The 15128-nt window shown below is 41.5% G+C and overlaps 1 protein-coding gene across 1 annotated transcript in view; it reads left to right on the top strand.

The window, feature by feature from the left end:
• The first annotated feature begins 660 nt into the window (after nucleotides 1-660).
• LOC128534113 (uncharacterized protein C12orf56-like) overlaps nucleotides 661-15128 on the top strand; it is a 61854-nt gene continuing 47386 nt past the window's right edge. Inside the window, 2 exon segments of the mRNA XM_053508416.1 lie at nucleotides 661-928; nucleotides 931-1226. Coding sequence (XP_053364391.1) covers nucleotides 905-928; nucleotides 931-1226 — 320 coding nt within the window. The 5' untranslated portion in view covers nucleotides 661-904.

Genomic DNA, 15128 nt, shown 5'->3' with positions numbered 1-15128 from the left:
GGACCTATGTCCCGTTTAAGCCACAGAGATAGCATAGCAGTATAAATATGAGGGTGTGTATATGTATATACATGAATATAAATAAGAGCAGTCAGAGATATATTATGCAGGAATTTAGACATAAACTATACATAGTGTATTGCACATTTTCAGAGACTGTATTGCACACATTGTACATTTGACTTATAGGGTTATATATTAAAGTGTATATATATGTATTGCACCATAGAGTTATATATTATACCAAAGATATAAAGATATGTTGTAATAAAGTACTATCCAAAGTTAGCAGTTTGTGATTGTGTTTGATTGTGTTTGATTGTGTTTAATGGGAGAGGACCTACAGAGCACGGCTAGAGTTCAGTATTTCTTCCATCAGAATCATTTAATTCTTATTCATCTTCACACCTTTATTCCTTATAGGATTACTTTTCTTTACCATTGTTTTTTAATGCAGCTCTAAATAAGAAGTCTTGGTATCATGAGCACATTTTCCACATATTAATGAATTTTAATCAAGTGCTGTGACTGTAAAGTCACACAATGTCGGACCTGTTACATCCACAAGAGGGCGCTGGTGCGCGTACCTGTTCTGTTGTAGACAAAAAACACTAATTTGTAATAATAACAATAATGTTAATAATTTGTTCACCGAAGTGTTTTTGATGTGTTTGCTTATTTCCGATAATATATCTGTGTGAGTGTGTGTTTCCCCTGAGTTCTGAGCAGCACTTCCCTGAGGGACTGTTTTCAGTCTGAACCTCTCTGTACTACAGTGTGGAGCCTTTCAGATCAGAGCTGTGTGTGTGAGGAGTGTGTGAGAAACACACACAGTAAATGAGCTGATGTGTGTGAGAGCAGATGATGGAAGGCAGTGTGGAGCAGACTGACTCAGGTGGACTCCATGTCCAGTCCCATCTCGGACACTTCTCTCTCTGTCGGAACAACAGCAAACTGGAGACGTTTCTGAAGAGACACTCTCACCGGGACGTGCACGAGCGGATTCACTACTACGAGTCGTGTGTCGTGGTTTCTGAGGAACTCGACAAGGTGTTTCTGCACGTGCTGCTCACCGACGACTCGATTTACCTGAGCGAGTATCAGCCTCGGACCCTCAGCAGGGCTCTGCACTTCAGCCTCATTCTGTACATCCAGCTGCTCAGTGCAAATACAACTCCACTCATCTCACACTCAGGAATAAAGATACTCACCTCTACTGTCTCCTGGTTATTCACTGTGGACTGGTTTTGTAGTTTTGATGAAGCTTTAATTAGCTTTACAAAATACAAGGTCGCTCTCTTGTAGTGTAGAGATTAATAAATATGGGAGCTAAGGAGCATTATTATGGTACACTAATGCTATAGATGAGTACAATTTTAATTGGTTAATTGATTAGCAGTAATCAAACAATGATTAAAGATTAACATCCCTACAGTAGTTTTGATTATCTTTTCCAATCTTGTACAGGAATCAGTGAGGTTCTGCTCGGTCCTGACAGGAGAACGTCTCCAGCTTCTAATAGGTCCAGACTTCACTCACTAAGTCTTCACCTCCCAGTCTCACACTCCCGAGTGTTTACATGATTGGGATTGCATTCAGAAATGTGTTAGTCCAAGAATTAGACAAAAATATATGATTTTTTACAAGCGTTCTTTGCTCTTAACTTGCTCTTAAATGAGCAATAGACTTGACACTTTTAGTACAGAATGCAGAATGTAGTTAACCTGGTTAATGATATGAAGACATTAAGAACACTTTGATTTGTTAAAAATGTAAATAATGTTTACTTCCAACCTCTAGATTGTAATATTGATGGATTTGAGGTGAGAGAACACACTTTTGAGTGTATTTATATGAGTCTGTGTGTGTTAAGAAAACAGTTATGGAATGTTTGGAACTAGTTTTTGATTAGCTGTTAAATGTAATTTGAATTTTGTATTTGGAATTTTTGAATTTTTCTAAATCCTGTAGATTTAATAGAATTTATTTATTTGAAAGATGCTCATAGTTCGTTCAGAAGGACACTTTAACGGTGATCTTTGATCAAGTCATCTTGATTAATGACTCTTTTTTGATGCTCCCAATCTCTGGGTCAGCCGCCCTCAGCTCACACCACAGTAATGTACTAACACACAACACCGTGTTTTACAGCATTTGGCAATCAATAAACTCGTCCCGTCTCTGACAGCCACGGTGAGGTTCTGTTGTTCTGCCTGCTTATCTCCACCTTACATGTTTTTACTGACAGACTTGTGTACAATGGCTTGAAAGGACACGACTGATCACTGCAGTGTTTATCATCTGCCTGCTTTAGCTGCTTATAGAGATTATAGAGGTTTTCACTACAGCCATCTACTGTAAATACGAGATAGTGGTTTACTGTTGCTGCTTGGAAACTAAACTGTTCTGATCAAACAGACCAGCAGAAGCTTTATTACTGAGTGATAAGTGAAGTCAGAAGGTCAGTGTTGGAGCCATTAATTGTAAAGTTACTTTGGCCACTGGGTGGCACTGTGACACTATATAATGGTAGCACCGGTGTAAGAGCCAGGTGTGTGTGTTTGGTAATTGGGAAGCACACAGTTTTTGACCGCACAACAGAGTAGCGTGTGGAGGCAACAAGTTTGTAATACTGTGTCAGTGGATATGGATTGGAAACATTGATGAATATTTTTAACAAGTGGATTTATGATGATTGTTAATGGAGCACCAATAAAGTAAGACATATTATTGCATCGACATCGTTTTCATGGTCTCTGTTTGTACGCGTCCAAGAACTTCCTTTAATATTACCAACACAGCGGCTCATTGGAAAGCCGTTACACAAAGTCAAAAACTCTGCTTCACTGGAGAAAGGAAAACACTTGTGCGTCTTGTGGACGAAAACCACGTCGATGTTTGGTTACATGCTTTTGTTTCGGCACATGAGGACATCGTTTCTTCAAGACGCTTGTGGATTTATTTCTCGGATCCAGAACACCGGTATTTGGAGTTGTTTGGATTAAACTTTTCCTGGCTTGCTGTACTCTGTCGTTGGATCTACGCTGTGTTGTCTAGTGTTGACAATGAATCTGAAAGAGAAAAAAAGAGCAGTTAAATTAACAGCCAAAGCTCTGGTAGAAAAACTTGATACCTTGCAAAGGTCAAGAAAGGCAAAATTAAATAAGGCTCAGAAACTAAAAGAGTCAATTAATAGGTTAATATATGATGATGGTAAAGAATATGAACCTGAGGTACGTTTAGCCTTTGAAGATTTTAAGAGGTTGTGTTCAGAAGCTAAAGACACTCATGAGTCACTGTTGGTTATTTTACCAGTTGGGGAGGTTGAAAAACATGAAATATGGTTTAAAGCAAAGATGATTCCAAACAATGAGTTCATTAAATGTGTAAATAAATGGTTATCAGACAAGCCAGAAAATCAGAAAGCCTCTGAAGCTGGCATTGCCGAGAGTGATGTAGGTCCTGGAGACAGCGTCTCAAATGTATCTCATCCTGCCTCCAAACATAGTAAACGCAGTTCACGCAGCAGCAGTAGTAGTATCTCGTCCATATCATCCGCATGTATTCAAGCAGAGGCAGAAAAGGCTGCTCTTATGGCACAGGCTGCTGCATTAAAGGCTAAACATGAAATTGAACTTCGGGAGGAGGAATTGAGACGGAAGAAGGAGCAGTTGGAATTGGATGCTCAAATAGCAGCTTCAACAGCAAAGATCACTGTATTGCAAAGGTTTAAAAATCAAAGCAAATGTTCTTTGTTGCGGAATAGAAGTTCAAGATCAAAGAAGAGTGGAAAAAAGTGTGGTCAATGAAATGGATGAATCTACTTCTGAGTCAAGATGTCTAAATACACATGCAAATGAATATGTGCCTGTGAATTCAGCTGGAGCAGCGGGTGTCTCTGTAACACATGATGTAACTCAGAATTAAAGGAATAAATAGAAGGATCAACAATTACCCCAATCATCTTATCAACCTAATCTCCATGGTTCTGTTCAAATGCAACATGATGCAAACTCGGAAATTCATCATCCAATACATGCTTTTCCACCTCAAGTTGATCCCCTTCTTGAAGTCTTAAAGAGGCAAGAGGAGTTAACAACTTATCTAATTCAACAGCAAGTAAATCCTCGTGTTTTACCAAAAAGAGAGATTCCAGTATTTGATGGTGACCCACTGCAATATATCCCATTCATCAGAGCGTTCGAACATGGCGTTGAACAGAAAACTACAAATAATAGGGATCACTTGTATTTCCTCGAGCAGTTTACAAAGGGTCAGCCTAAAGACCTTGTCCGCAGTTGCCAACACATGGCCCCAGACAGAGGCTATGCATTGGCCAAAAGGTTACTGAAGGAACATTTTGGTAATGAGTTTAAGGTATCTGCTGCCTATATGGAGAAAGCCTTGGGTTGGTCTACTTTAAAGGCTGAGGATGCGCATGGGTTACAGGCTTATGCTTTGTTTTTGCGTACATGTTGTAACACAATGGATGAATTCTCATATATGCAAGAGCTTAATATGCCTAGCAACATGAAAATGATTGTAATGAAACTACCATACAAGCTGAGAGAACAATGGCGAACTAGGGCTTGTGAGATCATGGAGGCTAATCATAGCAGGGCAAAATTCTCTGATGTTGTCGAGTTTATTGAAAAACAGGTTAAGATGACATCTGATCCTGTGTTTGGAGATATTCAAGATAAACATGGCACAGGTAAATCCAAAACTCAAACTCGTCAAACCTTCACAAGAAATAGTTTTGCCACTGACATTGCTGCTTCTGTTCCAGTTAAGAAGTCTGGCAATGCTTCATCACAGCAAAGATTTTGTCTTGTATCCAAGTCTAATGGAAACTGTTTGTTTTGTACTAATCAGCATCCGCTGGAAAGGTGTTTTGCGTTGAAGAAAAGAACTCAACAAGACAAGATTGACTTTCTGAAAGCTAAAGGAATTTGTTTTGGTTGTTTAAGGACTGGACATATGAGTAAGCAATGTCAGAATCGTCTGAATTGCGACATTTGTGGAGGAATACATCCCACAATCCTTCACATATATCACAAGGAGGTAACTGTAAAAGAGCCAGAGGAAAGGCGCAAGGTAGTGTCTGCTCAAACTTGTGGTCATACAGGGGCTGGTAATGAGAGGAGTTTGATGTCAATTATACCAGTTCAAATCAAAGCCATTAAAGGTAACAAGGTGATGCAGACCTATGCTTTCCTGGACCCGGGAAGTTCCGCAACGTTCTGTTCAGAACATTTGAGGAAAGAGCTTAAACTGAGTGGAAAAAAGGTCAACATTCTTCTTCGTACAATGAGTCAAGAAAAGTCTGTGTCCTGCAGTGTTATTGACGGACTGGAAATCAGTGGTATAAACACCAACCAATTTTTTCCACTTCCTGCGGTCTACACACAGCAAAAGCTGCCTGTTGACTCAGAGAACATTATTACTCAAGAGGAGTTATCCAAGTGGTCATACTTGGACAAGATAAAGATACCATACATTCAAGCAGGTGTAGATATACTGATTGGAACTAACGCATCTAATGTGATGGAACCCTACGAAATCATAAATAGTCGTGGTAATGGGCCTTTTGCCATTAAAACTCTTTTGGGATGGGTTGTCAATGGAACTGTGGTAAGAAACAGTGACCATAGTAATGAAAATGGTCATTCTGTTGCTGTTAATAGAATTTCTGTTGTTAAACTGGAAGAGCTGCTTCAAAATCAGTTTAATCATGATTTCAGTGAAAGGACTGCTGATTTGAAAGAAATGTCAAGGGAAGATCTTCGATTTATGAGCATAATGGATAGTACAGTAACACTCCAGGTTGGACATTACAGTCTAAAATTACCTTTCAAGAATGCCAATGTCATACTGCCTGACAACTTATGTGTTGCTAAGCAACGACTATATGGTTTAAAAAGGAAACTGGAAAGAAACCGAGAGTTTCATGAAAAATATACACACTTTCTTGCTGACGTTGTACACAAAGGTTATGCTGAGAAGGTACCAGATCATCAACTTTATCGTGCGGATGGCAAAGTTTGGTACATTCCTCACCACGGGGTGTTTCATCCCAGGAAGGGATCCTTAAGAGTTGTGTTCGACTGTGGAGCAACATATAAAGGAACATCACTTAACAGTCAGTTGTTGCAAGGTCCCAATCTTACTAATTCTTTAGTAGGTGTACTGTTGAAGTTCAGGCAAGAACCAGTAGCTTTCATGGCAGACATTGAAGCAATGTTACACCAAGTTAAGGTGGCTGCAGAAGATGTAGACTTTCTTCGGTTCTTGTGGTGGCCGGGTGGAGTGTTGACTAAAGAGCCTATAACATTCAGGATGACAGTTCATCTCTTTGGAGCTGTGTCTTCCCCAAGCTGTGCATGCTATGCCTTGAGGCAAACAGCAAAAGATAACAAAGCTGACTTTCCATCAGAAGTGATTCACACAATCGATAATAACTTCTATGTGGATGATTGTTTGAGGAGCGTGTCCTCTGAGGAAGTGGCCATCTTTATGGTTAAACATCTTAGTACACTTTGTCAGAAAGGAGGCTTTCGCTTGACAAAGTGGATTAGTAATAGTCGTAAAGTGTTGCAGTCAGTCTCTGAAGAAAATCGAGCCAAGGATATACAGCAGCTGGATCTGGATCGAGACAAGTTGCCTGTTGAGAGAGCTTTAGGTCTTCAGTGGAGTGTGGAAGCTGATACATTTCAATTCAAGATTTCCTTGAAAAACCAACCTTGCACAAGGCGAGGCATTCTATCAGTGGTAAGCTCTATCTATGATCCTTTGGGCTTTATTGCTCCACTTGTTCTTCCTGCCAAAGTACTTGTGCAGGAGTTGTGTAGACGGTCTTTGGGATGGGATGAGCCTGTTCCGTTGGTCCTCCGGGGGCAGTGGAGCCAGTGGATTTTCGAGTTGAATAAAATTGCAGAGTTCCAGGTGAACAGATGTTTTAAACCCATGGAGTTTGGACTGCCCATTCATGCTTGCCTACACCACTTTGCTGATGCCTGTGAAACTGGTTATGGCACAGTTTCGTACCTGAAGATGCTGAATAGCAGAAAACAGGTACATGTGGCTTTCTTACTGGGTAAGTCCAGAGTAACACCGTTGAAACCTGTGACCATACCTCGCTTAGAACTTACAGCGGCTGTCTTAGCTGTTAAGGTTGACATTATGTTGAAGAAGGAGTTGCAACTTTCATTGGAAGATTCTGTTTTTTGGACGGATAGCACGACTGTCCTTAATTACATTAAGAACGAGGACAAACGGTTTTATACATTTGTCGCTAATAGAGTTTCTTACATAAGAGACGCAACACAGCCTCAACAGTGGAGATACGTACCCACTAAAGAAAGTCCTGCAGATGATGCATCTCGTGGGCTAAAGGTGAAATATTTTCTTAGCAATAAGCGATGGATTGATGGTCCTAGCTTCCTCTGGAAGCCGAGTGACATACAATTTCCCGCCAGTGATCTGACTTTGAATAACAATGACCCAGAAGTAAAAGGGGAAGTAAAGGTAAATGCCGTCATCTTGCAGAATGGACAGAATGCAACAAATCAACTTTTACATTACTTTTCTGAATGGAAACATCTGAAAGTTGCAGTTGCCTGGATTTTGAAGCTGCAGAAAGTTCTGCTGGAATTGAGTCGTAAACGGAAGGAGTTGTCTTTGGAGAAGATGGATAGTGTTGCTTTTAATGCAAAATTGGGAGAATTTAAAGACTCTCTAGGCCGACAAGGTTTGACAGTGGAAGATCTGTATAAAGCAGAGATTAGCATCATACGTTTCTGCCAACAGGAACACTTCCAAGAGGAAATTACTAAGCTTAAGGATGGAGGTAGTGATGTTAAGAGAAGCAGTTCTGTCTCTAATTTGGATCCTATGTGGCTTGATGGACTGCTGTTGGTAGGAGGAAGACTTGGTAAGTCAGCTATGCCAAGTGAAAGAAAACATCCCATCTTGTTATCAAAGGAGCAACATGTGTCCCATCTCATACTTCGAGACATTCATGAACAGTTGGGTCACGGTGGCAGAAATCAGATGGTTTCCAAACTACGGTGCAAGTACTGGATAACAAACGCCAACTCTGTTGCAAGAAAGATCATCTCCAAATGCGTCATCTGTAGACGTCATAAAGGGAAGTTGGGCGAACAGAAGATGGCAGACCTTCCAGTAGAAAGGATTACCCCTGATCTACCACCTTTTACTAATGTAGGCGTGGATTTTTTTGGCCCCATTGAAGTTAAAAGAGGACGGAGTAAAGTGAAACGCTATGGAGTTATTTTTACTTGCATGGCAAGTAGAGCTGTTCACTTGGAAATGGCGTATTCCCTCGATACGGATTCATGCATCAATGCCTTGCGCAGGTTTGTCTGTCGTCGTGGACAGGTCTCTCACATGAGATCTGATAATGGGACAAACTTTATTGGCGCTGAGCGGGAGCTAAGAGAGGCATTAACAACATTAAATAATGAAAAGATTCAAAAGGCCTTACTGCAGAAGGGAGTAGATTGGAATTTTAATCCACCCTCAAGCTCTCACTATGGAGGAATATGGGAGCGTATAATTCGAATGGTGAGACAGATTCTTTGTACTGTTCTTCGACAACAAATATTGGATGACGAAGCTCTTCAAACTGTCTTGTGTGAAGCAGAAGCAATTTTGAACGATCGACCTATCTCTAAACTATCCAATGATCCTAATGATTTGGAAGCTCTTACACCAAATCACCTTCTGCTTATGAAAGGAAATCCTGCATTGCCGCCTGGTTTGTTTGAAAGGTCTGACTTGTATGCCAGAAGAAGATGGAGACAAGTGCAATATATTGCAAATCTTTTTTGGAAAAGATGGGTACGCGAATATCTACCCTTGTTACAAGAACGGCAAAAATGGAACAAACGACGTAGAAATCTTACCCCTGGAGATATTGTAATTATTGCCGATTCGACAGCACCACGTGGCTCATGGCTTCTTGGAAAGGTCGTGGAGACTTATACAGACAATAGAGGTTTAGTTCGTTCAGTAAAGGTTCAAACCAAATGTAACATCTTGGTACGTCCAGTTAGTAAGCTTTGCCTCTTATTAGAAACAACAGACTAAATAGGACATACTATAGTCAAACATTTACTGTTTCTTTTATCTTTGATATAAGTCATGAATTATTTACGACTCCATTATATATGAATGTATAATTGTTATGTCATTATGCCATAGTCAATTAAGGGGCTGGTGTGTTGGAGCCATTAATTGTAAAGTTACTTTGGCCACTGGGTGGCACTGTGACACTGTATAATGGGAGCACCGGTGTAAGAGCCAGGTGTGTGTGTGTTTGGTAATTGGGAAGCACACAGTTTTTGAACGCACAACAGAGTAACGTGTGGAGGCAACAAGTTTGTAATACTGTGTCAGTGGATATGGATTGGAAACATTGATGAATATTTTTAACAAGTGGATTTATGATGATCGTTAATGGAGCAACAATAAAGTAAGACATATTATTGCATCGACATCGTTTTTATGGTCTCTGTTTGTACGCGTCCAAGAACTTCCTTTAATATTACCAACACAGCGGCTTATTGGAAAGCCGTTACAGGGGGTGTGTGACGTGTGGAATGTGCTCTGGTTCATGCTGAGGCTGAAATGATGTAGGTTCCCGTGTGAATGTGCTGTTCATACTGTTTGTTAGACTGCGTAAGTGAAATAAAGTACTTCCAGCCATTGCATTGGGCAGCAAATAACCTCACTCGTCTCTCTAGCATTCTTTCCAGCGGAAAAACGCTACATTAGTGTCAGAAGTAGGATGGAAAGTAACAACGGAGAACCTTCTCAAAATCCAAGCGGGCCACCGAGTAGCGGAGCAGTACTCGGACAGAAGAAGCGCTTTCCCGACGGAGCTAGCGCGAGCACACTACGTCAATCAACGCGGAGCGGCAAGAAGAAAATCCCGGTGCTGGATCTCGGGGAGGAGGCCGGAGCAAGATACAATTCCGTTAGCCGGCAAGGCGACCTGCTGCTGCGCGAGGCCGAGCGCGCTGAGCCCATATTGGCGGTACATCACGGCGAAAGAGCCGAGCGACCGCCCGCAGCTCAGTGGCGCTCGGTAGGTAAACCTAGCCGGGGACAGGGCTACCCGTCGCGGCTAGGCAACGAGCAAGTCTCCGACGTTTCGCGGCGATGCAGAGGCACGGGACCTCGGGACTGCAACGTTTTCAGGCCTGAGGGACGGCGTACACCAGCAGTCGCTAAACTAGCGCCGGGAGGACGCTTGGGAAGCCACGCTGGGCTTTACGTCCACTGTGTGCTGGACGGCGTCTTACTGCGGGCGCTCGTGGACACCGTCTCCACTGTTTCGCTGCTGCGCTCTGGATTACTGGGGCAAAGCAAGCGTGTTTGCGGACGGCCTGATCCTGCCTTCAACACCGTTGCTGGGGGCTACGTGAAGGTACGGACGTGTCGCACAGTGCGAGTCCAGGTTGGTGGTCGAACTTATTTCCACGGGTTCGTTATGGGGAATGCCGAGGAGGACTGCGTTTTGGGGTTGGACATTCTGGAGAGATGGGGTGCGGTGCTAAATTTGTCTAGTGGAACTCTGCGTGGTAACTTCTCAGAACATTCTAGCCGTGCAGTTCTTCAGGCTCTTCGTCGGTGTCACAGCTGGACCATGATCCGCTCATCGCCAAGCAGAAGGGCCCCACCCAGCGCTCGCGGGCACCGCTGCAAGACTTTCGGGTGGGGGCACCTATGGGGCGGATGGGCGTGGACACTTACAGCTGGGGGCGGGATTTTGCTGCCGGAGAGCAGGTACGGGTGTGTTCCTCCGGAAGGAAAGGGGGCTCTCGGCCAAGCTTATGTCCCACTGGGTGGGCCCCTGTACGGTAATTGCTCGGCTCTCCGATGTCTTCTACCGGGTGCGGTTGGCGGGGCGGGCACGAGTTGTGCTTCACCGGGGCCGTCTTGCGCCTTACCAGCCGCACGCCGAGGAAACATCGAACTATGTGGAGGCCGGACCGCTTCAGGACAATGTTCTCTGTCATCCCTCACCTGCCAAAGGACGCCGGCGTTCCCAACGCCAGCGCCGACCGCCTCCACGCCTCCGAAACAAAGTTCGTCATGGTGACCAGGGACGGTCACAGCTCGGGTGGGGGCAGTGTGGCGTGGGCGGGGCGGCGGCTGACACCAGCATGCCTTGCGGGGATGTCGTTGTATTCACCATGTTGGGGAAGGGTGTTTAGGTTAGTGGCTTCGGCCCTGTTAGTGTGTGTGGGGGTGTGTGACGTGTGGAATGTGCTCCGGTTCATGCTGAGGCTGAATTGGATGTAGGTTCCCGTGTAAATGTGCTGTTCATGCTGTTTGTAAGACTACGGAAGTGAAATAAAGTACTCCCAGCCATTGCATTGGGCAGCAAATAAGCTCACTCGTCTCTCTAACATTCTTTCCGGCGGAAAAACGCTACAATATGTAAAAATGTGAAAAATCTAAAATAGATAAATAAAGAAATGTGAAAATTCAGAAATAAATAAATCTTGAAATATTTTAATAAACAAAAGTAGGAATACATTTAGCAATTTTCCAGGTATATTGTATTTATTTATTTCTATTTTTATTTATTTATTTACACATTTATTTATTTATAATTATCTCATGTTTAGTCCTCCATAGTTCCCTACACTGTTCACGGTCCTCTTTAAACTGAACAGTTTCTTTTCCTGCGGTTTGGAATCACACTTAACCTGGCTGAACAGCCTGTGTAGGGCACTTCGCAGGGAACTTCAGGCCGATCAGCACGCACCAGTTTCAAGAAAGTTTGTTTGTCACCTGTTAATTTTGTTCAAGTTATTCGTTTTATCATTAAACGTCTAAATGTCAGTAACGAAGATGACGCGAACTGTCCTTTCAAACCTGTTGTATTACAGATTTCCTACATCTGAGTTTTATTTACAATATCCGCCTTGTTTTTATATAAAGTCATTAGTAATAAATAAATCACTCACCTTTAGTCACTGACCCTGTTGTGTTACATTAATATCTTAGTTTCTGCTTTATAAAAACTTTCCTTAATATAAGAACATTGTATTTCAACTTTTCCTGGACTTCCACAAAATGGAGTCACTTTAGGAAAGAGGATTCATTCTAGGCGACGAATCATTAAGAATGAGGAAAACCACCAAAAATGGCTTTAATTTGTTAGAGTATCAAGATTGACTCTGCAGCAATGGAAAAGGGTCACATGGCCCGATGAGCCCAGACTGACCCAATTCTACAGCGATGGATGCAGCAGGGTAAGAGAGAAAGCAGATGAAGCAGTGCAACGTTTTTTTTTTTTTTTTTTGGCTGGTAACTATTTAACAGAAGACACCAACTAAGTTGTTTCACATTGATTAAAAGAAGATCAGAGTAAACTACCACTGTTGTACAAGGCTTTACATGCTTTTTGGAAACTCAAAGGCCGTGGGCATGAAAAAAATAAAAATCATGAAAATCATGAAAGAGCATTTGTAAGAACAAAACAAAAAAAAAAATACTTGTATTACTTATCCTATAACTTCAACTAACAAGTAATCTATCCAAGGTAAAAAAAAAAAAAAAAGGCTATGCCGAGTCTGGCTTATATTTGTTTAAGTCCTGGCATTAGTAGGTGGTCTGTTGCCCCAGAATCACACCTGAATTCCACCTAAAAAAACATTTTGCTAAAGTCTGGTATAAATCAATCCAAGTTTGAAATACTGCGATAAAAAATTTATATAATGAGGAAACACTGAATCAGTGATGTTCTGCACGTTTATAGATAAGCCAATGTCAAAAAAAGTGGCTTCATATTGTTATTTTATCCATATATAAATGGTCCATATCTCTGTATGTGCACAATTGTTTAATAATCTCATTTATGTTCGCTTGCCTCTTTTTACTGTGTATAATGTGTAATTGTGAATTTTAACTCTGTTTGTTGTTAAAATATAAAATTCTTATTAAAAGTGAATAGTTCACTGTTCATTTCTTACTCACACAAGATATTATAGCTATGTACAGGAGAGAAGAAAACAGTTTTCCCCAACAGCTTAGTTATGTCAAGCATGCCAAAGCAAGGGCTAAAATGTCCAGTTTTAAGCAATCACACTCCCACAAATACTGAGAAATACACATCCATATATAGAAATGATTCCTGTTAACCCTGTTAAATAGGACAACTCTGCCCTCTAGCGTCACAATCCTGCATCTGCATTAGTAGAAATTACAAGAGACTATAAAAACAGCGGTAATGAATCCCATAAAAATTGACCTAGCTTTAGTTGGGTAGATATTAACTAGCCTATAATTATTTGACCATAGTTTTATTAAGATATCCACTCGTATTTCTGTATGATTTAGCCGAATATAATTTGAGTTACTCTAAGTCTGAGCCTCGCTGTGTTTCTCCAGAGCACGCGCTGTTTATCCTCGGTTTGGCCACATGAGAAATATATTTATAATGACGGAAACCCTAATATTACATCTATTTCCTAATCATATGGACAAAGAGCGAGTTGTTGCGGGAGAGAGAGAGAGGTTGATTTACGACAGCTGTTTACGGGAGTGTAGTCCAGTGCGGGAGATGCATTGTGGGTAATGAGGTCCAGTGTGTGTGAACGCGAATGCGAGATGTAGAGCCTGAGTTTTGTTTACGTTTCAGTAGTTATTTAGTTGGATTTAAGTGGGAGATCCACCCGAAAGGTTGTACTATAACCTGATAATGCAGCAAATAAAAGAAGGGGGGCATCGAGCAGTTTGTCCATCTCATCATTACACGAGCGTGATTTAATGGACTGTTACGCTGCCGTGAACAACATTAAACATAAAGCGGATGTTTTGCCCTCCTGTTGCCATCCTGAGCTGCTCGCTGTACAGTTACAGTAAATCTCCTGCCGCTGTCAGCAGCATCCAGGTAACAGAGCAACACCCAATGACAGAGAGCACTCAGTCTCACAAGCGTGCACTCAAAGACAAGCACATTTAAGTTAACTCTTTAATTCAGCAACTGTACAGTATGTACCACTACCTAGCACAGACATTTAGTCTATACACCTCTCTATTCTACAAACTTAGCAACCCCACTCATATGTGACACAAGTCTGTCTGTGATCAGGGGCATCATTGCGATTATTAAAACAAGTACTAATACTATAGCAATAAATCATGTATTATGTATAGCAGAACTGCCTTGAGATTGACCTTGCTTTTTTTCTTCTGCTTTTTCCGTCTTCAGAAAGAAACTGTGTGGTTACCATAACATTTCAAATTAAAATAGCATTAATGTGCGTCGCCTAGATTGAAAATTGCACCATGTAAAATCGCCAACGAGACAGACGACGTTGTAAGACACAGTTAAATTACCATAGAGATTAAAATATCAGGAAATTTATTTTTGACTGCACCTTTTTTGTCATGCAAGTGCCTAATCAGCAATAAAACATTAATTGTAAGGGCATATCTAAAATTGAACATTTTTAGGACATTTTTGACTTTCTATTAATTGTGAGCAATTTGAAGAGATATAGTGGAATCTATATGCACAAATACTATGACCATTATGCTACTCGGGTTCTCCCAGTACATTGGCACTGGATGAGATAACCTGGTCATTTAGTACATTCAGATATTCAGCTGACTTCATTTTATTGCCACATAACATTGCTGAGCCTAGACCTGACAAACTAAAACAACCCCAGATCATAACACTGCCTTTAAAGGCTTGAACAGTGGACATTACACATGATGACTGCATGGCTTCATCTGCTTCACCTTTTTACCTTGAAGTGCCCATCACTCTGAAATAGGCTCAACCTGGACTAAATAGACCAAACCTTTTCCATTCCTCCAAAGTGCAGTTTTTAAATGCGTCCACATGGCTGTTTAGTCCCAATCCTGTGAGTTTTTGTCACATTGTGTGTGTGGCTTTTTACTCTTACTATTAAACATGGAACTCCATGAAAAGGAAACCTTGTGTTTTTTTCCCAAAGGGGTGCCCTGAAGAACACAACACTCCTATCTGGTCCACTTGCCAATCTCTCGAATAATATCTGCCCAGAGATGGGTCTAGTGGTCTCTTTTCACTGATGGAAAGTGTAGGAGTAAGTACATAG

The sequence above is a fragment of the Clarias gariepinus genome, chromosome 12 (assembly GCF_024256425.1).
Source record: "Clarias gariepinus isolate MV-2021 ecotype Netherlands chromosome 12, CGAR_prim_01v2, whole genome shotgun sequence".
Classification (NCBI taxonomy): Eukaryota; Metazoa; Chordata; class Actinopteri; order Siluriformes; family Clariidae; genus Clarias; species Clarias gariepinus.
This window is presented reverse-complemented; position numbering and strand designations above follow the sequence as displayed.